General features: G+C 43.1%; 2 protein-coding genes across 5 annotated transcripts in view; one reads left to right on the top strand and one right to left on the bottom strand.

Moving 5' to 3' along the window:
* Positions 1-27902, top strand: part of arhgap31 (Rho GTPase activating protein 31) — a 1181844-nt gene that overhangs the window by 948287 nt on the left and 205655 nt on the right. The gene's annotated exons all lie outside the window — the stretch shown is intronic.
* Positions 17169-27902, bottom strand: part of lsamp (limbic system associated membrane protein) — a 666837-nt gene continuing 656103 nt past the window's right edge. For all 4 annotated transcript variants that reach the window (XM_028800476.2, XM_028800477.2, XM_051926294.1 and 1 more), the window contains one exon: positions 17169-23595. In XM_028800476.2, the coding sequence (XP_028656309.1) occupies positions 23504-23595 (92 nt within the window). In that variant the 3' untranslated portion in view covers positions 17169-23503. The remainder of the gene's footprint in view (positions 23596-27902) is intronic.

Raw genomic sequence — 27902 nt, 5'->3', positions numbered from 1 at the left:
TTAGGCAGAGAGAATTGGAACATTGTGTCTTCTTCACACGTTTTGTTCTAGCCATCTTCAGGGACTGGAATTCAGGTGCTTGGTGTCGCAGTCTTGCCTTTCCCCACCGGTGTTGAAGGAAGTGCAGGACTTGCCACTTCTTCCTTCGTTCTCCTCTTCATCTTCTACTCTTACGTCTATGCAAATCACTGTTGTCTCTTTGTTTTTATCTACATATGACTTTGGACAATCCTTGAAGGTGTGGGTTATTTTGCCACAGAGGTTGCATAACTTTTCTTCTGAGAAGTCTTAAGGAGTGTCCTGTTACCCTACAGTTTTTACACACCTGTGTGCTATATTTTGTAGCTACTTGCCCTTCCTTCTCGCATTTTCTTCAGATTTTAGGCTGTTCTGCATAAAATATAAGACCTCTGTCTGCTCCTGTCTATAGACTGGGCAGCAGATGTTTGATCTTTCCACCCTCCTCGATATGTAACTTTAGCAAATTTAATGAATTCATGCACTCCTTGCAACACAGACGGCAGAGGGCTTTGGGTGGGCCATCCAGATTTATACCTGATGGCTTCAGCTGGCCCCGCCCCTTCTTACAGAGCACAGATACCTGGGTAGCGACGCTCTCATAGATTGGGTCCACCCATTTTTTTCTGTCAGTTTCTTTACTGACATTCAATTGATGAAGCACATCTTTCAAAATAATCAACCATCATAAACAAAATAATAAAAGAACAAGGCATAAATATCCATGAAACCACATTCCTTAATTTACCAATCTTTCAGCAGTTCACATACTTTTAAGGCAGAAAAATAATTATTTAAACCATATAGAAAAACTGAGAAAGAAGGAGTAATTTGAAGCTGCTCATGTTTATGAACAAAAATGGACATAAAATAAGAAGAACATTAACTAAAATTTCATCTTGTTTATTGCCTAATATAAAAATCAAACGTAATATAATCCCTTGGGAAGCTTTAAAGAAAATTTCAGCATAAGCATTTACGCAAATCATACAGCACAAAAGAAAAATAAATGATAAGTTGTTTCATTACAAAATCTGCAGTTACTGCAATCAAAACTAAACTGCTGTGCTAAAAGTGCCTTAGAAGGGATATACAGCATATCTTTTACAAATTTAAAATTAATTTCTTTAGATTTTGGAGGAACAGGAAACCTGAATTATTTGATTCTTAGATGATGCACAGTCATCATGTAACCTACTTAATCCAGACCAGGATCACGTTGGTCTGCTGGAGTCCATCCCAGCTAGCATAGGGTGCAAGGCAGGAACAAACACTGGACAGGACACCAGTCCATCGCATTGCAAACACACAGACACTGGGGCCAATTTAGTATTGCCAGTCAGTCTTTGGACTGTAGGATTAGACCGGAGCAGACCCAGACAGACACAGGGAGAACATGCAGACTCCATGCAGGGAGGGCTCAGGAGCTACTACTAAGCTACCGTGCCACCTTGATGCAGAGTGTGCTCTGGACATTATAGCCATCAACTTATCTCTGTTTAAAATGCTAACTCACCCTTCCAAGTTATATGGATGATTACCTGGGTCCACATTAAATGCAAACGTGTTAACTACATTGCAATGTATTGCGGAGTCAAGTGGTGCATTTAAATATAGTGCAGTTTTCACACGTCATAATTAAAAACATCAACCAATCAATTGATCGGTTTTCACTGTGGCACTCAATTTTCATGTCAGTTTGAAATGCAATACAAAAGTGTTTTGATTCACGTCCACAGATTGCATAACTAAAAAGTAAAAGTAAAGCAAACACTTTGCATTTCACTTATGTGCTGCTCTGAGTGTATTGCATTTTGATTTCAGACCAAAACTTGTGCCAGAACTGAATGTAATCGAGTGACCAGTCAGTGTCAAAAGGTGGGACGCAGGGTGTTAACAGTTGAGGTGAGGAATTCCACATCTAATCATTTTGGTGTTCTGATGATTTAGTCAATGCGGAGTGATCAACCAAAAAGATGAGAAGTGTGTTTGACGTCTCACTGAGAAAGTTCACTCTTAGGTTAAGTGGTCTAAATAATGTGCTACGTTTGTCTTATGTCATATTGTTCCTGTCTTCTTTTGATAGTCCTGACTGACTGAGAAGTTTAGAAATAGCCAGTACGGTCTTTGTCATCTGGTATCCGGTATTTACGATCCATATCTAGGGGAATGTAGGTGTACAGTATACTGGTGTATGGATGCCCCAATCGATTATGTCCATAATCAGATGCTGCAGCTGGTCGACACAGTAGCTGTAGGGGGATTAAAGCACAGGTTTGCTCTGTGTTGCCTTTCAGTGGATAGATGTTGGAACAAATGACATATATAGGGTAGTCTGTCAGTTCTGCAATCCAAATTCAAACAGTCTGGTGCCAGGCTGAGGAGCAGAACTGACAAGGTAATCTTCTCTGAAGTTCTGCCTGTGCCACGCGCCAGTCCAGTTAAGACTGAGGAGATTAGAAGGCTTAATGTATGGCTCAAATCTTGGTGCAGGGTAGACGGGTATAGGTTTATGGGGCATTGGGACTCCTTTTGGAAGAGATGGGACCTGTTCTGCCATTGACGGGTTACATCTGAACTGGCGGGGCACCAATGTATTGGGGAGGTGTATGAGTAGGTTAGTTGAGGAGGGGGGGCAGGGAGTTTAGGACAGGCCAGGTTTAGATCTATATATGGAGGAACAAACAATGGTGTAGAAATAAAAATACATGGTAATGTAAATTCTAAACAAACATTTTAAATGTAGGAGTAACACATTAAAAATAGCTTGTCTTAATGCTAGAAATATCAAAAATAAGGCAAGTGAGTTGGAGTTATATGTTATGGAGCATAATTATGATAATTATAGCAATAACGGAAACCTGGCTAAATAACAAAGATGGGGATGAATATAACAGAGGGATACAATTTTTTTAGAAAGGATAAGCAGAACAGAAAAGGAGGTGGGGTTGCTGTTTATGCCAAACAAAATTTAAATGCAAGTTAACTACACAAATATTAACTGGGATAACCTTGCAAATAGCGGAGCACAAGAGTTTTTAGAAGTAATCAATGACTGTTTTTTAATGTAATATGTTAAAGCACCAACACGGGGTGAAGCCTGTCTGGATTTAATATTTTGTAGTAATCACGATAAAATTGAGGGGATGGAGGTGATTGAACCACTAGGGTCAACAGACCACAATATAATTAAATTCTAATTCAATTTAGCAAAGGCTAAAACTGTTAATTTTATCGTTGGTAGGGCAAGTTTTGAGAAAATGTGGCAAAGTCTAAGGAGGATAGACTGGAATAAGCTTTGAAGTGTGGAGACAGTCGAGGAGCAGTGGAACAGGTTTAAATATATTTTACATGTAATGCAGGACAAATACTTACCTAAAATTAAAATTACAATAAATCTTTGATTATCCATCACTCGATTAACCATCAGTCTCTGTTAACCGTCACCAAAAAAATAAAAATGATTACCCACACCAGTGCCTACCTATTTTCTACTGCTGTGTGTTCTATGTATTGTATTGTATTGTATTGACCCTCTTCTTTTTGACACCCACTGCACGCCCAATCTACCTAGAAAGGGGTCTCTCTTTGAACCGCCTTTCCTAAGGTTTCTTCCATTTTTTCCCTACAGTGTTTTTTTTGGGAGTTTTTCTTTGTTTTCTTACGAGTGTCAAGGCTGGGGGTGCTGTCAAGAGGTAGGACCTGTTAAAGCCCATTGCGGCACTTCTTGTGTGATTTTGGGCAATACAAAAATAAATTGTATTGTATTGTACCCTGTGGGCTGTGCATATTGGAATAACTCTCCCTTGTGCTGGTGTGTAGCGTTCTTCACCAGCACCACATCTCATGCCACATTTTGAAATAACAGTGGCAGTTACGTACCTTCAGTTTTAATAGGGTTTTGTAGCTTTTCTCTTTTGTTATAATTAATCTACTATACATTATTATGGCCGATAAATGTATGCGTGTGGTGTTAGAATTGACACAAACAATTGAAATTATTAAACATCTATGAAACAGCAAATGTGCTCCAAGTGTTGCTTCAATTTATGGAGTAGGAAGAACAACAGTGAACAGTACAAAGTGTGATGCCAGCAATACTGAAAAACATTTTGAAAATGGAAAACACTAAAGGTAATATTATTCTGTCTTAATGTTAATGTTCTGTACTGTAATTTTCTTTTTAAATTCTGTTATTATGTTTTGTTAGTATATTGTGATGATTCTCTGTGCAGGAGCAGAAAGGGTGGAATGAATGCTATAAGTGAAAGGACTGAGTGAAGGGCTCCTGTTCTGTGGGGGTCAGCACACCTCTCAGGAGATGAGTGACAGGAGGAAAAGGAAGGAGCGGTGGAAGAGACGTTTTGAGTCGGGAGTCAGGAGACACTAAGCAGGAGTGTTAGTGGAATAGAGAAAGACAGAAGGTGAGTGTCAGGAGATAAACTGATTGGTAGGGAAAGCTTTGTTTTATTGTTTTGGAGATGTGCTGCATAATCCAGATAATAGAGTATAAGAGGGGGCACTGCTTATTACAAACCAAAGACTCCAAGTAAAATGTAGAAAATTCCAGTACTTCTGAGTTGTGTTTGCTTATTATGCTGGTCATTACAATATTATATGAATTAATTAATTTTGTTAATACTATATTATATTTTGTTAATATAATGTAGAATTGTTTTGTAAATAAATTACTATTCACTAAAATAATGTACTGTAATATATTTTAAAAGTAGGTGTTCAGTTATCTGTCTTTTCTTTTGTCTGTCATGGTCTCAGTCCTGACCCCTGATGGATAAGCAAGGTTTTACTGTCATAGGAAATTTTAAAAAACTCCACAGTGGGTTGACAAAGAGTTAAAAAACAAGCCACAAAAGAAATAAACGCTATATAAGGCGTATAAGACTAATAAGTCCAATGTAAGCCGTAGGGCATATGAGAACATGTGGGCAATAATTAAAAAAGGAGAGTTGGAGAGAAACACAGCAGATAAGGCGAAAGATGACCCAAAGAGATTCTTTCGGTATTTTAGTAATAAAAGAACAGTGAAAGAGGAGGTGAAGTGTGTGAGGAATAGTAAAGGGGAATTAAAAGATACAAACGGATGCACTAAACTTTCTTTTTTCTGAGGTTTTCACAAGTGAGCAAGTGGATAACCTCCCAGAGGTAACAGGGACTACTAAGGAGGTACTGAGGGATTTGAAAATTGAAGAGGGAGAAGTACTGCTCAGATTAAACAGGCTGAAATTAAACAAATCACCAGGAACAGATAATATTTACCCTCGAGTTCTTAAGGAGGCTAGTGAGTACATATATAAACCCCTGACACATAGTTTTAGTAAGTCACTGAACATTGGGGAGATTCTGTAGGACTGAAAAATGGCAAATATCATCCCGTTATATAAAAAGGGTGATAGGGCAGATCCAGGCCAGTAAGCTCAACATGCATCACAGGAAAATTAACGGAACGAATTATTAAGGATAATATTGAGCAACACCTGGCAAGGACGGGAGTTATTCTGAACAGTCAGCATGGGTTCAGAAGATGGAGTTGTGTTTTACTAACATGCTGGAATTGTATGATGGGGCAACAAAAGAATATGATCAAAGTGGAGCATATGATATTATTTATCTTGACTTTGTTTAAAATTATGAGGGGAATTAGTACAGTGGATTGAGACTGTTATTTTAAAATGAGTTCATCAAGAACACAGGGACACAGTTGGAAACTTGTTAAGGGAAAATTTCACACAAACATTAGGAAGTTTTTTTTTTTTACACAAAGAACGATAGACACTTGGAATAAGCTACCAAGTAGTGTGGTAGACAGTAAGATTTTTGGGACTAAAATAGAAATAGAAATAAGTGGATGGAACTGGTGAGCTTTGCTTGGCTGAATGTCCTGATCTCATCTGGATTGTTCTAATATTCTAATAAACATTGTTACTGTAACAGCTGGAAATTCTTCTCTTATTGCTGCTCCTTCTGCACTTTCCATCAATCAGTCAGCACAAAAGAGAATGAAATAGTCATTTACACCAAAAGTGTCTCCCAGTTCACCTGCCTTATCAGCTGCCTGTTCACCATCTTTAGCGCTGAATCAACACACTTGTGATTATAACGCCTCTTACTCCAATAATTGGTGCTCCCCGCTCCACCTATTGGCATGAGTAACGCACCGTCTTGAAGTGAAATGAGACACTAAGTCTGCTCAGCTTTTAGGGATGACGTGCAGTCTGTGGACATGAATTAAAAGGCAATGTGCTTCTTATTGCATTTTAAACTAATATGAAAAATGTGTGCAATAGTGAAACTTAATCAGTTATTTGGATGATATGTTATGTAACCACTAGGGGGCACTGCACACCCCAAACACAACTGTGCAGACTCAAGTCCCATTTTAAATACAAGGCAATACAAAAAGACTCCAAAGTGGAATAAACACAAATATTCTCTCTTTCTCCTTCTTCTCCTCCACCCCTCCTAAGTGGGCTTTGTCCATCCTCCACATCCAACTCTGACCCGCCTGGATGAGGTTGAATGGCTTCCGGTGCCAGGACAGGGCCTGTTGGAAGCACGTCTTGGTCAAACAGAAGGCCTACAAAGCAGGGACTACTAATCCTGGCTGCTCCCCCATGCTACAGGTCCCAGCATGCCCTGCTGGTGTCCGTGTGGGAATCCTAGCCCTGGGATGGTGCCAGGTAGTCCTGACAGGTTGTTCTTGCCTCACACTGGCCTCCCAGCCTGCCAGAGTACCCATTTCTGTATTGGCATCTTGAGCGTGTCTCCTGGTCAGAGCAGGATGATCTTCACCTTCCTTTTCTTACTTATGAAGGGATAGCCTCCCGTCCATGTAAGGAACTTTGGCCTATCCCAGCCCATGTGCACCGTCCATCATAGTTGTTACTTATAACACAATAAAACTGTGCCCATGCTAAATGCATCATGTGACTGTGCATGGCACTGCAATGGCATTTTCAGGTTATTTCTTTCCAATAATGGTATGTATTCATTTGCCACATAAAATGGTGTTCAAAAGGGAAGAGTTCTTAATATATTTTAACAATACCTCGTATTATTAAATTTAATATGGGGCTAATGGGAACACAAGTACATAGATAGATAGATAGATAGATAGATAGATAGATAGATAGATAGATAGATAGATAGATAGATAGATAGATAGATAGATAGATAGATAGATAGAACAAGCCTTCAAACTTACCGAATACATCCACTTTGAAGCATCACAGGCTTCAATTTAAGAAAATGTGCCTTCTGCATGACAGTGAAAGAAAACTACAACTAATTATTTTATCACAGATTCTTGCTTCTATATTCCCTGCGCTAAGAACTGATTTCCTTTACGCTTGTCTGCTGTCTCGACAAGGCCCCTTTCTGATTAGAATGCTACTTTTGCCTCTGCAAGTCTTTTTCTTCAGTGGTTATGTTCTGCCATGGCTTGGAAAAGCAGACAGATGGGTGCTCACATCGCAGGATTCCTTTTTCCTGAACAGTGCTGACGTTCCCCCCCCCCCCCCCCTTGCATTCTTTTGTGCTGTTTCTAAATAAACAGGATTCTGAGATATTAATTCCTGCATTTATTTCTAGTAGGATTGACTACTGCAATGTGGTGTTCACTGGATGTTCAAACTGTTCTTTATACAGCCTTCAGTTAATCCAAAATGCTGCTGCAAGAATTATTACAAGAACAAGAAAATACGAACACATAACTCCAGTTCTTAAATCCTTACACTGGCTCCCGGTTAAGTTTAGGGCAGATTTCCAAATACTCCTTTTAACATATAAAGCATTAAATGGCCAAGGTCCGGCTTACTTGTCTGAACTTATCATGACATACAAACCAGAATGCACATTAAGATCTCAAGATGCTGGTCTTCTTATGATTCCAAGAGTTAATAAAATAACAGTGGGAGGTCGAGCGTTTAGTTACAGGGCCCCTAAACTGTGGAATGGTCTGCCTGCTTCCATAAGAGATGCCCCTTCTGTCTCAGCTTTTAAATCCCGGCTGAAGACTCACTACTTCAGTTTAGCAGATCCTGACTAGAGCTGCTGATTAACTGTACAGACTGCATCTCTGTTGTTAGTCATTAGCACTAAAACATAAGAAACATGATAGTTATAACTGGATACTAACCCTCACCTATTCTGTTTCTCTTCTCGGTACTCAAATGTGGCACTTGGTGCCACGGCCCACCTGACAAGTTGTTTTGCCTGCCTAAGGTAAAGTCATCCCTGATGGAGGATCACAGGAATCATGGGAAAGAGGAGTCCTTTCATCGGATTAGCACTATTTCAGATGTGGAATGGCCAAATGGGGGAGGCAGCTTGATGAATGAGGTCTCCAGGACTCTAAACAAATCTAAATCATATTATGTGATACCATCTACTGTTAAATTCTACTCCGTACTTCTAAAATTTTTATTTTTATACTGTATTGAGGATTTGTTCTGTTCTGTGTATTGTACTGTATTGTATTGACCCCCTTCTTTTTGACACCCACTGCACGCCTAACCTACCTGGAAAGGGGTCTCTCTTTGAACTGCCTTTCCCAAGGTTTCTTCCATTTTTTCCCTACAAGGGTTTTTTTGGGAGTTTTTTTCTTGTCTTCTTAGAGAGTCAAGGCTGGGGGGCTGTCAAGAGGCACGGCCTGTTAAAGCCCATTGTGGCACTTCTTGTGTAATTTTAGGCTATACGAGAAATAAATTGTATTGTATTGTATTGTCTCACAAAGCCTGTAAAGTGAGGCAGCATAAGGCTAAGAGCACTTTGTGCACGTAACAGTAAGTCTGGAATGATTACGCTATATTGTATCTTTAACAGAAATGTTAGATTTTTGAAATGGCCAAGCCACCTTTCTAAGGAGTAGGTAGCTAACCTGAGGCTCATGGACGAGTCCCTCATGCTGAGGATGTGAAAAGAAAACTTGCTGATATCCGTTGGGCTGTAAATACACAGGGAGAACATGCAAAACTCATACAGACTAGGCAGGGTCGGCGCTGCCATTAACGCGAATTAGGTATTTACCAAGGGTGCAGATCATAAGCCACATGGATTAACTACCTAACAGTCGGTCAGCACAATAAGCTTGGCCCAGGGCACAAAATACTGTTGCACCAGCACTGGCTGTCATTGTGCCTACATTAAACCTCAGTACTGAACTTACTAAACGTTTACCCGATTAAACTTTGGTGAATTGGCATTGCTAAAGTGTCCCTGGCCTATGTGTGTGTGTGTTCATCCTACAGTGAACTGACGCCCTGTCCAAGGATTGCTCCTGCCTTGAGTGTCCCCTGGACTCGATAAATGGATTAGGAAGATGAATAGATGTATACCCAGGTCTTGAAGTGGGCTTACTGGTGCATACTAGCCCCTCTGGCTCAGACGTGCTCAGAACGTCAGTTCAGTTGCTCGCATTGCAGCCTACAAGCATATGCCATGATCGCTCACCCATCCACTACCAATGCAGCGAAATGAGCGTCCATACAGTGAAAGAATACAAGTAATCATACCGTGGGACTTGCTCACTTATTATCGTCTCACTGTCTGCAGAACCGAGCCTGCACTTCATGTCTGGCCATCACCATTCCATACTGTTAATAATGGCGCTGGATGATGACAATCTGAGATGACTCCGCGTCTCTGGGGCTTAACGGTCACCGCGGAGGAGGAAGGCAAAATAAAGTGGTCACATTTACATTCATGGCTGACATCTTTATTCAAGACGACTTACAACATTAATGATACAATCTATATATATAATTCTCTAACCGCCGTCAGACACCCATGAAAGCACGCAGGAAGGAGCCACGCCCACACCCATGAAAGCACGCAGGAAAGAGCCACGCCCACCAACTCTAAGACCATTGGATACGCCGAAAACTCAGAGCCACGCCCACCAACTCGGACGCAACGTCGCAGAAAACACACCGTCATTTCTGTTTGTGTGTGCGACAGTCCACATGCAGCTCTGAGCCACGTTGACTTTTCGGTTACGACGCACAACCGCGTGCAACATCGCGGAGGGCGGAGTGGTAACTCTGAGGCTAAGGATCTGTGCTGGTATCCAGAAGGTTGCCCGAATCCCCGTCACTGCCAAAAGAGCTCCTACTCTGCTGGGCCCTTGAGCAAGGCCCTTAACCTTCAATTGCTCCAGGGGCGCTGTACAATGGCTGACCCTGCGCTCTGACCCCAAGGGGTATGCGAAAACGAACAAATTCCTAATACAAGAAATTGTATAAGGCGAAATAAAGAACAAAAAAAAAAAACTGTTTTACACGCTACATACAGCAATTCGCATCCGCGACAAACATGCGTCTTCTTAGATGGTCCTGCAGGAACACAGAAAACGTTTCCCCACCCACCAACACTCCTTATTCCCTGGCACGCTTCTAAAACAGTTTGCGAGGGGTATCCCATGGGATCCTTAAAACAATCCTTTAAAACTGAGGTTAAAACACAATGAAGGAAGCAGTCTTTAAAAACCAATAAGCCCTGTGCCTCTGTTTCATTAGCGTCTCACCTGCTTCACCGATGCAGGCCCTGCAACAGTCGAGATGCTCTCTCAGCAGCTGACCTTCTCTGTGCCTGACTCCACTATAGGCTGCAACAAAATTATGAAAGTACGGGCGCATTTGTTTCACACAAGCTGTGTGTGTGGGTGGGTTGGTGTTAGTTAGTTAATTAGTTACTTGAAGTTTTCAAGATTTAATATGCACAAGCGGTAACACTGCAAAAGCAGCCCAAACCAGAAAAGACGGCTGGCAAAAAGTGGCCGACAAATTAAATGCGTGTGCATTGTACTTACTGAAAGCAGTGTTACGGATTTTGCAAATATTCATTTTTTTCCCTCTGCTTAAAAAACATTTAAAAAGCGGCGTGATTATGCGGCATATACTACGCCGCAGGTTGGTATGCAGCGTGTAAAACAGTTTGTTTGTCGTGGATAATTTGCCTTTTACTATTACACGAAGACAATTTCCTGTTAATACTTTGTTACATTGATATAGCGGTGTTCTCAGTATTCAAAGCGCTATCCACACAGGGAGGAACCAGGAAGCGAAACCACAATCTTCCACAGTCTCCTTACTGCAAAGCAGCAGCACTACTACAGCACCACAAGGCAGTTAAAGAATACACCGGGCTCGATTTTGTTTTCACTTCTGTTTACAGCGATCGGATCGTAGTGTGCATTGTTGCAATGTTACTTTTCTTGGTGGCTTATTACATTACAGATGTTTCACATGTTCATTTTTTTCCCCTGTGCTTAAAAGACATTAAAAAAGTGTTTCTCAACTGTGACTCCGGAACATCTCAGTACGCAAGCTATATTAAGCGTCAACAACAAAGACTCGCTACACCTTAATCTACAAGTACTGACACTTATCCCTACCGACGAAGTAACTTTCACCAGCGTGGCCTTCTTCGTCACAGACGATCCCGCTTTCAGTCACGGACAATTGTATGTTGCTCTCTCCAGAGGTCCATCTTTTCATTCACTCACAGTGGTATCCACAAACCCACCCCATTTGGACAACTGTGTCGTTCAGGAAGTGTTCACTCATCAATACATAATTATGCAGCGTATGCTACGCTGCGGGTCTGCTAGTTGGTTATATTTCTTTAGGTTTTCCAATTGTGATCAGGCTACTTATTCATGGTCACACAGAGTCAGTAGTGGGATTTGAACACACAACCTCAAGGTTTGAAGTCCAAACACTTAACCGCTGCACCCTCACTCAGTTTCTTAGGTGTGCATCCTGCCTGCATTCCTCGCCCCCCAAGTCTCCTTATAACGCAATGGGAGGACTGGGGACAGACTGGATTTAAACTGAGGCCAAACTGGAGAGGGCCAAAAGCGACCTTAGGACGGAGGCTGGGGCAGTGCAAAGGGGACTCTTGGGGTTGTCTGTTGACACTTTCTGTTGTCTTTATGGGCTGTCAGAAAGGAGGGACTGGCACGATAAAAAAAAAAGGCATCGGACTTTTTAACATTTCCAGAATCCATTTTTAAACGAAGCAGGTTGCGCGCTGCCCCGGGACACGATCCGGCCACCGTGAAGGCTCATTGCTGCCTGCTGCCCACCCCCCCAACCTCCCCATATTAAATCGTGTGCTAATCCCCTTGGGAATATCGCCCACCCGTTTAATTAAAAATATGCTGCGAGCAAAATGTCACGGACCACCCCCCCGAAAATCCAAATAAACCACCTCACTGCCTCTCTTCTCGTCAAAGAAATGCTTGAGATCGGCTCAGCTTGACGGGGGTGACCTTTCGAGACGCCTTGTCGATTGTCTCTCCAAGAAACGTCCAAGTTTACACCCCTGTAATGGCTGCGAAAAGAGGAAAGCCTAAAAGGAGGTTTATGGATGTGGTGAGAGAGGACATGTAGGTGATGGGTGTAACAGAGCAAGATGCAGAGGACAGGAAGATATGGAAGAACATGATCCGCTGTGGCAACCCCTAACGGGTGCAGCCGAAAGTAGAAGAATGGCTACGACAATGATTACTTTCCAGTTTTCTTACCGACGCGTTGTGCGCCCACTCCCAAAGTTTGGTGCGATGCGGCGCGCCTCGCCTGCGGATGGCCCCACCCAAGCAGGCTGCTCTGAGCCCCGCCCCATCTTCCTCTGGGCTGCCTGTCGTTGTTTTTACAGCGAAGCCTGCTGCGCTCCCACGGTTTGATTGTGCAGTCCGAGCGACTCATCGCGGAAGAAGTGAATGTCAATGAGAATCCAATAAACGACGAGCTCGAGACACCCTGCTGTGGATTTCTAACAGCACGTGAAAGTCTCCATTCTTGTCAGTCGGCTGCTTTAAAATACGACCCGAAACGCTTTAAAGGGGGAGTTTACCTCCCACACTCCCGTGCAGTCCTCCAAGTGAAGGCACGAACATTCGAAAGGCAATTAACAATAAAGGCAGGGGTCCTCAGATTATTGCCGCCAAGGCGATCGTTGCTCTCGTATATGTTTTGCCTCATTTTCGTCACCTCGCTTGTTACGATACTGAACCCCTAATTACCGATCTTTTAGCCTTAAACAGCTGCGTTCTCCGCTTTTAATCGCTTCTCGTTTTCTTAAGCAGCTGCCAATGTGCAATGAGATACGCATGACAAAGGACGCCAGTGTGCGTTCATCAGGAAGAGCTCTATCTGTTTTATTAAAATATTTGTAAAGGAGAAGAAACAGCGAATAACTAATCCGCACCTGACCTTTCTTTGGGAAGAAACATCTGAAAAAATATTAGAATGACCTGACACGGCAGAACGAAAGAGCCAACTAGCCAGTAGATTTTACTGACGAGTTCTGTTCCCAATAAAAGAGTAAGTAGTTGGGTGGGAACAAATCTGAGGACCCTTCCCTGGGGTCTTGGGTGGTTAAGTGAAGCCACATTAGTATGTGTATGAGAAATGGCCTGATCGCAGAGCACGCCGATTTAAAGGGTGCCCACCTCAGGTCTTTTTATGTATTCGTATTAGGTGTATCCCCACCTGCACTGAACAGACCAACTGGCAGGAGTGGGGGGGCACACTTTGTGCTCAGTGTGCCCTGGACTGGTGAGGCCCACCCACCTTCAATGGAGAAACACATAAAGGGGTGCTCAACTCCGGTCCTGGAGTGCCGCAGTGGCTGCAGGTTTTCAGTCTGACCCTTTTCCTGATCAGTGACCAGTTTTCATTGCTAATTAACTCCCTTTCCCTTCATTTTAATAGCCCTGGTTTTAAGGATTCAGTCCTCTCAATTGATTTCTTTTCTTCATTAAATGACAACCAAACAGAAATGAGATGTGAAACAAGACCACAGGTGACCAGCAAAATTGGGGCTTCAAACTCCAACCAATTTCTTAATGAAGATTCCTGCAGTTAATTAAACCCGTTCTTTAATTCTTGTTGCTGCCCTCTTTCTGCCCCAAGAAACTGTTGATTTTCTGTTTTTTTTTAAGACCACCCTCAAGATGTTTTGGTGACCTGAGCAAACCAACATGACCGAGATCTTCACCTTTCTTTATTTTCAGGTCAGCTGGTCATGTGGCAGCTTGTTTTGGGTCTGAGTCACGTCACTTAAAACTAAGGCAAAACAAGTTAATCAAAAACGGCCCACTAATTAAGAAGATGGTTAGAATGAAAACCTGCAGCCACTGCGGCCCACCAGGACCAGAGTTGGACACCCCTGGGTCTAAAGTTAAAACCATGTCAGCCCCACCCAACCAGTGGTGAGGTTATACACCCCCTGCATTGAAAAGCCAGCCCCCCCCCCAAAACACTTCTCTTTAATTCATGTTAATTGTCAAGAAGCCCACCCCTCATGGATCAATGGACAACGAATTGAGCTGCTCTTCACTTCAGTGGACAACTGCCCCCTGAACCCCCTGGCACTTTCCTCCAGTCCACAAAATTATTTTAGAATTTAAAAAACATATATATTTTTTAAGCTTATAGCTTGCCCACCCAGTTGTTTTTGGCCCCCCACTTTACAATTTCAAGCTTTGTCCACAGCCCCCCAACCCATCTAACGTACCATGAGTTGACTGTCCGTGTGGAGCTGGAGAGCTCTTCTCTTTGGTGGCAGACGTGATCTTCTTTCGAATGGGACAGAGAGAGAGAGGGGTTTTTGTTTTTATTACTATTACATAACCATTGAGTACTTTTAGGGTCTCTCTAATAAATGCAGACCTGTTGTGAAATAATAAACGGGTTTGTCCGTTCATAGTGTTTGTAAACGGTGCCTTTGGACTGGCCACTAGAGGGAACTGACGAGTGGCCCCCCTTGCCACCTTACACAATATCCTGGTGTGAGGTGAAGTTCATAATTTAAAGAAGTTATACAAAAAGGTGCACCAGGAGTTCGAATGTAATTATATGCACCATAAAGAGCATCCAAAATCTGAAATTTGATAAAGAGGGAAATCTCAGCAAAAAAAACCAAAACATATTTTTCAATAATGGGACAAAGCTGAGGATCACCTATTGCAGCCTGCTTAGTGTTTAAGGGGTGCTTCAAGTCTGACATCATGTTCTCATAATGCAAGTTAAAGAGCTCCAGTGGCTGTGGCAGTACGCCATCCGTTCTGTGTTTAGTTTAACGCTCTCCAGCCCACCCAGTCCACTTAGGACGTATCAGGTCCTTAAGCCAGTTCAGTCTCACGCAGAGGTGGTCACACGGGGGTCTCATCCAGATCTTCAAAGCAGCGTCAAAGTCCTCGATGAAGATGATCAATTCAGATCCTTTCTGCTAAATAAGAAATCACCTACCCAGGGACGCCAGTGGAGATGAACGGGGAGTGCATGTGGGACTGAAGCCAGGAAGCACGTCTTTACTCCAAGAGTTGTGGGCATCAGGAACAAAACTACCAAGTCACAAAGTTGAAGCAGAATTTGGATGAGACACGGGGTGGGGGTGTGCTTAGCTATTTAATCTGGTGGTCCGAGAGGTCTCCTCAATTGTCAAACTTGGGTATCCAGTCCTGGGGAGCCAGTTCATTACGGGGTCCAGGCTCACACACGCACCCAATTCAGAGCCCCCAGTTAACGCTGGTATTGTGGGAGAAAACAGTCTGTTAAAAATGCTGCGTTCTTCACGACATTTCATGGTAGGACTGCTGCTTGACAAAGACCTGCTTCATCCTGTGAAGGCTTCTTCACTTAGGACATTCTTTCTTCAGGCTTTTGAAATGTTCGTAACAACAGTGGTCTGCACCAAAACCCACCGCTCCGTGGAAAAAAAAAAATAAATAAATCAGTGTACTTTATAGATGTGGGTGTGCTGAATGCATTTCAGGTTCAGTGAAAACTTGGCATTTTGAGAAAAGTGGCTGCTTTTTTAAAAATAAGCTCCGTTTGTTTCTTGGCATAAATATTTTTTATGCTTCATATACTACTAGAAGTGTACCTGAGCTGAGGAATGGCAGGCTTCCTCATTCTTAATGTTAGTGGAGGTAGAAATAACTCAAAATCAAATATTCACTACTCCGTTTTTGCCCATCTCTCCTGTGATTCCTTCAAATCCGCCAGGACTTTGTATTTATGACGGAGTGGTGGCTCTGAGGCTGGGGATCTGCCAGTTTGAATCTCGTAAACGCAAAAAGACACTCTGCTCTGTTGGGCCCTTGAGCAAGGCCCTTAACCTGCAAGTGCTCCGTCCTGGGTATGACGTTCATCTGCATCCTGCCCTCCAGCCTCACACTGGTTCCACTTCATCTGAACTCGTGTGGTGCTCAGGTGTCACCCGTTGCATGGCTGCACTTCGGTCCTAATCTGGGATCCTGAGTTGGTTTGTCATGTGGTGGGTGCAGCAATGCGCCGTATCAGGGTGTTCTCCTGACCTCTGCCTCTGTCTTTAGAAGGTTAGAAGAGATGACCTTTTTATAGGGCTCTTACAGAAATATCCAAGATCAAGATGGTCCATCCATTGTCCTGACCAGGTAAAAGGTAAGCAAAATGATAACAGAAAACACAGCCTTCCATTATTGAAGAAAAAAAAACAAAAAAAAAAACGTGCCACCATTTTGTGAGGAATATGATGGCGGAAAACCTCGAGGAACTCGTTGAGGAGCTTCTCTCTTACTGCCTGGCACTTGGGTGTTACCTACTGTGTCTTTAAGACCCCATTTTGTGCACTCACATTTGGATTTATTCCATGAGAACGCAGGCCCGGCTGTCTCGGGACTTCGCTCGTGTGGAGGACATCAGTTGGTCATTCCACCGTGAGACTCCTACAGAAGATTACAAGGCAAAGACATCTTGTAAGTGACTACTTTTTGTGACTAATAATTCTACTTAAAACAGCCATCTGTAGCTCTTTATTCACAAGTCGTCGCCCGTCTATGATGGCTAATACAGGTGCCAGTTACCACCAATATGGCTACCAGCCACCAATGAACTGAGGCTCGTGATGCCTTCTGTTCTGCTTTATTCACACTTCGCCACACGACTAATATGGCTACCAGTTTTCCTTTTTTTTCAGTCATCGCATTGTAAATCACCTTGTAACAGAGTGCAGTGTGAAAGGCGCTATATAAGAGTGAGGAGTCATTCACTTGATATAAATGCTGGTCACCATTTGCGGATCACCAGGTTGTTGTTCTCGACTCCAAAGACACACACACAAGACAGGAAGAAAAGACAGAGCGGTCACTTTAAAACTTTTTATTATTATTATCATTATTATTATTCATGTTAGCAAACCCAAAGCAACACAAGCCTGTGGAAAGCAGTGAGAATAGAAAAAAAAAATCCACTCACTGGATAAAGTTTAGAATCACACACAAAATATACAGAGGAATCAGCAACACACTTGTACAAAGTGGATTTCATTAGCAGCTGTACAGAGAGAGTCGGCTCGAGGGGTCCGTCGGGAAGGTGGTACTCAAATGGACCTGGCAGCCGATCCGCAAGTCACTGGCACAACCGCACTCACCCTGGGCCACCTATTCGGCGGGGGGTAGGAGGCTGGGGGCCGTACCCCCTGGCACTGTCATGAGCACCGGCGTTCACATGTGGAGGGGCTCGGGCGTCAAGAATATTTTTTTTGTTTGCCTCCGGCTGAGGTGCAACAGTGGGAAATGGAGCAATAAACTGAAAAGTGGGAGCAGACTACGGGGCTCGGGATACCCCCAGCTCCTGCCAGCCTTTCTACCGTGACCCCCACATGCGCAGTGGTCCCAGCTGCCAATATCAAACTCTCTTTTTTAGTTTTATGTTTTCTTCTTTGATTGGTCGTAGCATGCTCCAGATAACAACATTTTATAGGTCAGCTATCCATCCTGCTATACACAATTATGTCTACAGAACAAATTTGTCATCACAGAAAACCATATAGAAACTGTGCAAGGATTTTGGGATGTGATCAGAGCAGCCAAAAAACATCAGTACATGTCTGGCGGTCCAGCTGTGCAGGCCCACCATGACGGGTACTTCTCATCTTTTGGCTTAGAGGACAAAAAGGAAGGACACCACTTTAGTTTGTTTCTTGTATTCTCCAGCAGTAGGCCGATTTATCTTTAATCTAGCACTCTGATAAAGACGGCACGCAAGACGGCATCCATCATCTGCCACAGTGAACTGATTGCTATTACCAAGTCGCCCCTGTATATCTCTGCCCACCTCTTCTTCATGGTGCCAGTTTCAGCTTTCTCGATTTGCTTTCCAGGGCCTTTATTTATGCCAAACTCCACCTGAGAAGCAGATCTGCAGTATGAAGTCGATGAGTGAAGCCCCTACCTCATTTCTGAGCCCCTGGTGGCAGGTGACATAGCCAGGGTCATTGGGAGGCCAGCTTGCTGCTTCATTCTCTCCCCATTTGTATGGTGGTGCCGTCCCCCAATGCCCTTATTAATGCCATCTTTACATCAGTCACAGATGCTGCGCAAGGACTGCTTGAATAAAAAGTATAAAAAAGTCGACGTTCACGTGTTACAAAATGAAAGTCAATGCAACTCGATGGCTCTTTTGAGCCCCCCGAAGGCTCGCGTGGGGGATGCTTACTTGGAGCACATGTGTTTGCTGCTTTGCCTCGCTACTGTGAGGTGGCATGTGACGACAGAAGGTGTGTGGCAGGCCCCATACAGCAGAAAAACACAGAGAAAGTGTTAGGGGCCAGCCACTCTCATGCTTAGAGCCCACTGGGGTCAAGGGGGTCCTGATCTTCGGCTCGGCCCTCCTTCACTTTCACGTGTTCTCTAATTCGTTTCTAAGCCATTATGAAGCTCCCAACTCCAACAGTGCTGTTTTATTTTTTAAATTTGGTTAGTCTCACTCTTTAATACTCGGCTCATCAGCAAAATCAAACTCCGCACAACCACAGCCCCCCCTTAGCTTGGCCGCCCCTTGTTACAGTGTGTCCATGTAGTCTCATTACACTGTAATTACTGTGCATTGTTACAATGTACTTGTAGGTAATCTGCTGAGCGGGGCATGGCCTGCCAAGACCGTCACTCTTGTCACACAATTGTGTCACAACGTGGAGTTACACGCGTAATTACAGAATAATGACAACAGAAATCCAGCCAGACCCCTCGCTGTGAGTCTCTCCCCGTTACTTCCTTCTCCTCCAGCCCAAGCGGGCACTGCTGCCCTGCACACATTCATGCAGTGGTCCAGGGCACAAAGCCCCCTGCTCAGGGCATCTTATTCAGAGGGCTCCTGGGGAGTTGGGCCCCCTTATATAGGGAGACCCGCCAAAGCCTCTTGACCATGATAGCGGTCACACGTTAGACACATTTTGGGAGACGCAACACGACTTTTACTTGGTGCATACATTGGCGATACTTTGAGGCACATGGTGCAGCGTTTGTGACTGCATGCTTATTATTCATAGCACCGCTTATTCAAAGAAGTGTGCTGTTTATCATATTGGATTATGGGTAAATCTGGTATGACCCAGTTCAAACCTGCTTAATCCAATTCAGGGTCAGAGGCAGTCAGAGCCTACACTAGCAGCAGAGGGCACAAAGCACAAGTCCGGTACATCAGCTGGCTCTAGCAGATCTTCAGTTGATCCAAAGCCAAAGGACAGCTCTAATTCCGCATTCTGCTCTCAACTAGAAGCAAAGGGTGGGCAATGAGAACTTTTGCGCTGTCCTGAAGTGTTGCTTCAAGTGTACAAGAAATCTCGCCTGAAGGTTGGAATACATTGGCACAAACTTTGAGACGCTGCTTGAATTTATGGAGGAGATTTCTTGTTATTTACTACTTGACATGCATTGACAGTGACACGGTCCTGGTGGTATCCATAATGTCCCATAAACATGCTGACATGAGCCTAACTGGTCAGACGCAAATAGCACACTGGAAATGGCAACTATTTAGGGGCCTGGCTGAGTCAGGGGGTCAGGCATCCAGGAGATCAGATCGGAGTGACGCCAATCAGAGTGGAGCTCCATCAGACAAGAGGACACCAAGGCCGACACGGTGCAGGCTGGGGCACCAGGGAGGTCTGTGAGAGAAGCAGCAGCCCACCACAGACGCACTATTGTATTACACATATGAAGGTGACAGAATGGATACATTTTCAGCAGATAGGAAATCAATGTTTTTTTTAATAAAAAGGCTTATGGGTGGCAGGGAGGCCCAGCGCTTTCTCCACAGTGCAACCCGGTCACTGGCTGAGTAGATACGTAGATACTGGAAGTTCTGTCAGTACTTGTTGGTTTTCTGCCACATCCCAGAGATGTGTGTTTTCGTTTTTTAGGTGACTCTGAAGTGGCTCAGTATGAATGCATGCATTTGTCTCTAGTGCTACAGAGTGGCACCACATTAAGGTTTGGGTCCTGCCTGCTTATAACTCTTCTAATCTGAACCATAGACTCCACTGTTGGCATGCCAGTCTGAACTCCTGTTGCACTGCCAGTGCATTTCCAACTGAATGATTCAAGATGAGTCCAGCTCTGAGGAGCTGGACACAGCGGTGGGGCAAACAGATCTGGCAATGTGGGCAGACTGGCTGCCGGTTCAACTCAAAGTGGGACCCTCGGCAAGTCACTTAACCTGCCCGAGGTCCAGCTGTACTGAAGCCTTATCTTGTAAGTCATGGAGATGAAGGTCAAGCTGGGTTAACCATTGATCGCCGGCCCTTTTCACAGTATGGTTTAATAATGTACTGTTAGTGCAAAGATGTGTAAAGGCTTATGTACATACAAGGGCAGATGGAGTAAAGATGTCAGCCAAAACAAAAAGTAAAGGCTTCTCCTCGGAGGCTAAAGGTGCAAATGGTTATCAGTCACCACGCTGCTGACATCATGAACAGGACACCACAAGTTGTTCTGAATGTTAGAAAAATGTACGCTGGATCAGACCTAATTGTGGTCAAACCAAATGCCTTAAAAATAAAATAAACTGACAAGGTGGACAAATGGAAATGAGCCATCCCACCATTTTTTATGAGCTACTTATTCCAATTTGGGGTCGCGGTGGTAAACAAAATATTAATCCTCTGCTCTGACTGCCGTATATTCAGTCTACACTTATCAATCTAACGTAGTTAACGCTTACTGAGATTATGAGAAAGCAATTTATCTTGGGTAATTTTTCAACATTTTATTGATAGTTGAAACTATTTTGAATAATGGAGTGTCACTAGGGACATGGGGCTCATTTGTGTGTTGATGTGTGGTGTTCACTGGCAGTCATCAACGGCACAAGCGAACCAGTCCATCTTTGGATGATGGTGAGTGTGGCAGTGTGCGTGTGTACCACCGAGTGTCTGGCATCTGTTCATTCATTTTCTAAACTAACTCATTCCATGGCAGAGTCAATTGAGGGCACAAGAGGTGCCCACGCACTGCAGGAAGTATTTATCCCACAGCTACTCTCATTCATACCTGTCCAATTCAGAGTCACCCATCAACTAAACTAAACCATCTTTGGGTTGCATAAGAAAAAAAATATTGTGCACAGAAAAAAAAAAAGGGCCAGGGAAGGTCTGATCTTGGGGCAAGTGGCACAGGCGAGAAAAGGGCCGAGACAGAGCCTACTAAGCACAGGACTGGGACACTGTGGACAATAGGAATGCTAATTGGCAGACAAGAATGAAAATGACAGACAACTGTATGGAACACACTGATTTTATAATAACGTGATCTACCAAAATCCCGCTCAGATTCGAGGGGGCTGTGGCCTATTCCAGCAGCACTGGGCACATGGCAGGAACCAGAACTGGATGGGAGATAGGGTGGGAGGAGGGTGGTCTCATTCTCCCAGACAAGTGTTGCACAGTCAACATTATCACTGGAGTGGGGAAGGGGCAAAAAACATTGGCACTAGAGCGGAGGCGCACGTCTGGATTTCTGAAAGCCTCCTGAAAGAGGTGAACATAATAAATATAACGAGAGCTTTAAGGCCATAAGACACATGCACACTGTAATATTCGATATTCATACATGAATCCTTGTCTAATTCCCGGAACCTTTTCAAGTGCACCAGAGCAATGGAGATGGAGGACTTGATAAACTCTACAATAGCTGAGTTGCTACAGAGACTGAGACCCGTGAGAAAAAACCAACCCAATCAGCTGGCATCCAAAACGTTCCTCCACGATGCCCTCATGTGGCTGTTAGGAAAATAAGTGTAGGAGTCAGAGATGGGGAGGAGACTCACTGAAAATGTGGTGCTGTCTTGACCCTTCTTTTGTCCTCCCCCCCCCCCCCCCCCCCCCAGCACACATGGCAACTCTCCGACAGCCTGGGCATTGCTTTCCAGCTACGGTATGCCTATGAGTGCATCTACAGCGACATGTTTCTTTTCAAATAGAGAGTGTTAGATAATAGGAAAAAAAAATCTTTACAGATTATTTATATACATGTAAGAAAACACACCATGGCGAAAAGACAAGACGAGTGGACAGTTCTTTGATTGCAAACACTAACTCCACCCTCCCCTCCCATTCCCGCCAACATACGTGCACCCACGTGTGCCACACTGCAATGCCATGAAACTGAAACCCCAAGCAGAACGGCTCGCAGAGAGCGTCAAAGCACAAAATGTATCAGGAGCTATGGAGACTCCAGTGCAGTCAGATTTATTCAACATTATTTACAAGTATTTAAATATGGACGTTTCATTATCGGCAAGCTAATGTACAGCCAGGGGAGTGCGAGAGGAGCGGCCTCGTCAAACGGCTCCTGCACGCCGCAAGAAGCCAGTGGCTGCTGAGTTCGGGCGGCTTTTTTTTTTTTTGTTTTTCTTTTTAGCATTTCTATTCTGCTGGCATGGCCAATGAAACTCTAGTTAATGATGCATTTTCGGATGAAGTTCATCTTTTTAATAAAACATGTGCAAATATTTCCATTCAGTCAAACTAAAGCACTGATTTTATTTTTTATTTTTTTAACTTTTTTGCCGTCATTTCTTCGTTACGAACACCCTGACCAGCACTTCTGCCCTTCCAGGCCACCAAATTTGGCATTTGTTTTTCCGCACGATCTGCAAGGGGTGCACAAATACACAAAATAATAATAAAAAAAAATAAAATGATAGTAATAAACCTAAGCTATAATCTCTCATTTTTCAAGCATGGCTGCTGTGTGTTAGGCTTGGAATCCCTGCCACATCTGAGCTGGCGACGCATTTAAATGCCAATCTGTTTCCATCCCAAAGTGTCTCAAATATCCAAAGACATTTACAAGTCCATTAGAAATTTCAACCATTTCAGTCAAACCCCAAAAAAAAAAGAAAAAAAGAAAAGATAAGAAAAAAGCATCATGGTGCACTCAAGCTAAACATGAGGGACATGGAGAAGGGAGGAGAAAAGGGCAAATGGCCACAACGATCAATTTGTATAAGTAATACTGGTGCTTCCTTTAAGTAACTCGCTTCACCCTTTTTGTTTTTTTTTTTGTTTTTTTTCTTGTAACTAAAAGATTATTTTTTTAATAGACCATTCTGTCTGTTTGTGCCACAATTGGGCCTGGTGGTTGTTCTTATACAAACAGTCTCAATGAAGTCTCGCATGGTGCGGCGTGTCATTCTTATTAACACTTGAAAAGAAGGCAAGCCATGGATGCCATTAGAAGCCACAGTGATTGGGCCAGGGAGTCTGAGTTATCCTTTGCCGTTCCAGGTCCTGAAAAGAAAAAGAAAGAAACTGTAAGTCACATATATGTACTGTACCTCATACTGCTTTCTGTTTTTAACACTTTTGAACAATTATTTCCACCCAAAATGGATCTTCTTTTTTTTAGGTCACTATCAGATCTCTGCTGGAATAAAACACAGAAAATGCCTTTTTGTAAAGACCCTGGATATGCCTGTGAGTAGTCTGATTGGTTAGTGACAAGAAGACTTAACAGCACGTGGCGTGACCCTAACAAACCCTGGTTACTACGCCAGATGATTTACAGCAGGGCCTGGCTTCATTAGATTGGTCATGTGGACAACGTGAGCACCTGCCTTCATAACTAGCTCCAGGCCATAACAAAAAGAACTTAATTTAACAGAGGAAAATAAAGTAGAGCAACAAAACAAGCGATCAAAAAACAAAATACAAATGAAACAAACCACTAATAAATATCAAGGGGAGAAAACGTAACAACGATCTGATGGAGACTTGCTGGCTTGATCTTGGTACAAATCCTCCTCCCTTTTTAAGGAAAACTGATCTGCAATATGAACCACTGTGGTCATCTTGGATCCAGGAAATAAAGAGAAATCATCACATTACCATACGAATAACAAATTGTTAAAGAGCAAAACAGCTTAAAAGCAGTGCTGAAATGTATTCAATTAGCTGCTAAACATGACACGTGCCATAAAAGGTTAGCATTGCAGAAAAATACAGCAATTAATCAACAAAGAGCACTCAGAAGGGACACAGCAACAAACAACTGGGCCCAACAGCACATTTTCCTGGGGCTCCTACTCAGTCCAAGGCCTCAGTCTTTCGTTCTTTCTTGAACACCCTGCAGACTCGAGAAAAGACATCCTCTTGGTAGATTTAAGAAAAAAATGTAGCAAACCCAAAGAGAGATACAAAAACCATTCTGGAGTCAGACAAACTTTTTGCTCCCTGAGACAACAGCAGGTTCAATCTGTGTGCACAGCAGTGAACAAACATTGTGTTGGGTGCTTTTGCTTTAACTTTAGCTTGAAGACCATTCAGAGAGGAAGCCTTGACAGCACCCCCTTCGTATGTTTGAGTCACAAACATTTTCTTTGTAATTGTAAGACAGACTGGGCAAGACAACCTGCAAGAAATTATTGCTGATTCTGAATGAACTAGCCATGAAGTTGAACACATTTCATACAACAGTACATATTTGACCAATTTTCTTTTCATGACATTTTAGTGGAGGCAGAGCTTCCCTTATAGTCTTAGTGCAGTCACCAAGGTTGTTCTGCTCATCAGATAGATTTAAGTAGGGACTAGAATCAGAAACAAGACTAGTTCATTATCAAGGAAGTCCATTTTCTCTTTCACCAAACCAAAAACAAAACCATAAATTATTGTCAAAGTTCAAGCCAGTAATTCTTTTTAACAGAAAGCCAAAAACAAAACACACTGATTATTTTCAGTCTTTATTCAAATCTCAGATAAACACCTGAAGATGACCGTTAAAGTCATCACGCATTTCCGATTATACGTCCTAGTAATGGGTGGAAATGGCATCAAAAAATGTCTGCATCCAAGAAAACCAAGATAGTGTCAGAAAAAGATGCAAATGATTTTTAACTACTTGAAGAAGAAGGTAAGAACAAGGCTTTCATCGGATTGGCTGGCCCAGCGCAGTTTCAGCTGTGGAATGGCCAAATGGGGGAGGCAGCTTGATGGCTCCAGGACTCTAAACAAATCCAAATCTTATTATGTGATATCATTTACTGTTAAATTCTACTCCACACTTGTACATTTTTTATTTTTATACTGTATTGAGGATTTGTTCTGTTCTGTGTATTGTACTGTATTGTATTGACCCCCTTCTTTTTGACACCCACTGCATGCCCAACCTACCTGGAAAGGGGTCTCTCTTTGAACTGCCTTTCCCAAGGTTTCTTCTATTTTTTTCCCTACAAGGGTTTTTTTGGGAGTTTTTCCTTGTCTTCTTAGAGAGTCAAGGCTGGGGGGGCTATCAAGAGGCAGGGCCTGTTAAAGCCCATTGCGGCACTTCTTGTGTGATTTTGGGCTATACAAAAATAAATTGTATTGTATTGTATTGTATCAGCAACCCAAAAAGAGCATAATAGCCCTGCATTTATTTGCAGAAACCTGTTTCAATTGATAATAAATTTTAAAACATAACATAATCACTACAAAGGTAAGCATCTCTGACAGAAGATGAATGAGGTTGGCCATAATAAACAGCAAAGACAGATGAATGAGGAAGGCCCCCAACTGTCCCCTGGTTTACAGCAAGAAACTCTGACAGAGAACAGACCACAGACACTTCAAGAAGTCTGACCAAGGCACACAGTAAGAGTCAATGAGAAACGCTATGCAGTCCCCACCAGTTCTCCGGAGGCCTGCTGCAAAATGTGGGATGTCCAGGCTAATTTGTCTGAGGCTTACAACAAGGCTACCTCACAAATGAAGCAGTAAGAACATTGAGCACTTTGACCTGCAGTCTGCTCTTCAGGGTAGCAGAGGTTCCTGTTAAAGTATTGTCATGCTTTGGCTGTCATTCCAGTGCGGTCAGACCAGGTCCACTTGGCCCAACTACCATACCGCGTGTAATGAGAGGTCACAATCTCACTGCTGAAGTCACCACTGGTGTAAGATGTAATGAGTCATCAGAAAGTGATGTTGAAAGTTGAGCTTCATTACCTTCACCTATCCCCCTACTGAGTTAGGCCAGCGAGCACAAGTGTGCTTTTTTTGACCATTTTGGATTTCCTTTTGTGTGTTGTATGTGTTGATTTTGTATGGTACAATTCTTTTGGTAATTCTCCCCCTGGGTTCACAATGCTGACCAGTGAAGTCATGTATGCAGGGTGATTATATTGGTCACCTTCAGGAGAAATTTGAACCCATAGCCATAGTTTCAGGAATGCATTTGGAAAAGGCTTCATAGCACTGGAGTAAAAACTCAGCTGGCTCACTTTTGTGGACAAGCTGATAGCCGCTGCTTCACTATTTGACTGCCATTGGGCCAGGTGATGTTCAACACTATACCTTCTCAAAGATTCTCATTAAAATTCTGCTCAATGCCAGCTGTCTGTGACCAGACAGGAGCCCCCTTGGTGACCGTTAATCATGGCACAGTAATCAATAAAACATAGGAAGGGTTGGGGGTGGGGGGGGGGGTGCATTATTTATTTTATAATGGGGAACCATTTCATTGTGACACTGCAGGCAGTTTGCCAAGACAGAAAGAGGCTTGATTTAAGGATGCCATTGAAATTTCCTTGCATGGTAAATTGTTTAAGGGAGTTATTTATGGAAACCGTTGAAGTGCTGTACATTAGGACCTCATCCCCGTGAGCTAGAAGTGAAGGGAGCTTTGCTACCATCTCTACATTTGACCCAGCCGGTAGCCTACAGCAGACTGATGTGGCCAAATAAACAAATTGTACATAGAAATCATTTACTTCCATGTTGCGTTCTTAGGAAAAGAGTGACTAACAGCTTTGCCGGGAATGTCAGACAATCAGGCTGTGAATCACGGCTTCTTTTTTTTTTCTAAACTGCACACTTTACTGACACCATAATAACACCCTGTCATACATTTTAATCTCAAATATTACAAGTATAATGGGTTTTTGTTTTCACAAACAGTTGCTATCGTCTCTTTAAAAGTGGAAACAAATAAATAAAGAACAATCTTCACAAGCAAACTCATGTTACCAACTATTATCATGTAAATTTAAAAAATGATCCAATTCAGCGTGTGTCGTACCACTCATGACACCTGCTTCACAGGTCCTTCTTAAACACGGGCTGTGTTCATCCAGTATCTGGTCTGCTCTTATGCTTCTCTCTATCAGTTGCTCCAAGTGGACTTTCAGATGTGATTACAGCCCATGAGGTCAGGTAGTGGCACTGACTACCCAAATTAAAAATGGTTTCTGGGAAAAAAAAAACTAAACAATGGAGCAGTATTCCTCAGTTTGACAACTGCTTACAACCCTGTCTGCCATTCTGGCCTACATTACAAGCTTTCCAAAAGTGTAGAATCTTGTCGCGTTCCTCTGGGCAATCTGCTGCTCAGAAACTGTCTGGCTCTGTGGTTGCTCCAACTCTGTTTGCTGTACTTTACAATGACCTCTGTTGATGATGTCCACTGTGTGATGTAAACTGAAACCTTCTCTGGTATCAAATGTATCCTCAGCACTGATCATAAGTGCCCGGTGGAGTACTGCAAGTGTCAGAACCTGAAGCTGAACACTCAACATTATTCATTTGGGTATTCCATCCTCAAAACACTAGTGCTACACATGAGC

Source organism: Erpetoichthys calabaricus, chromosome 4 (assembly GCF_900747795.2).
Source record: "Erpetoichthys calabaricus chromosome 4, fErpCal1.3, whole genome shotgun sequence".
Classification (NCBI taxonomy): Eukaryota; Metazoa; Chordata; class Cladistia; order Polypteriformes; family Polypteridae; genus Erpetoichthys; species Erpetoichthys calabaricus.
This window is presented reverse-complemented; position numbering and strand designations above follow the sequence as displayed.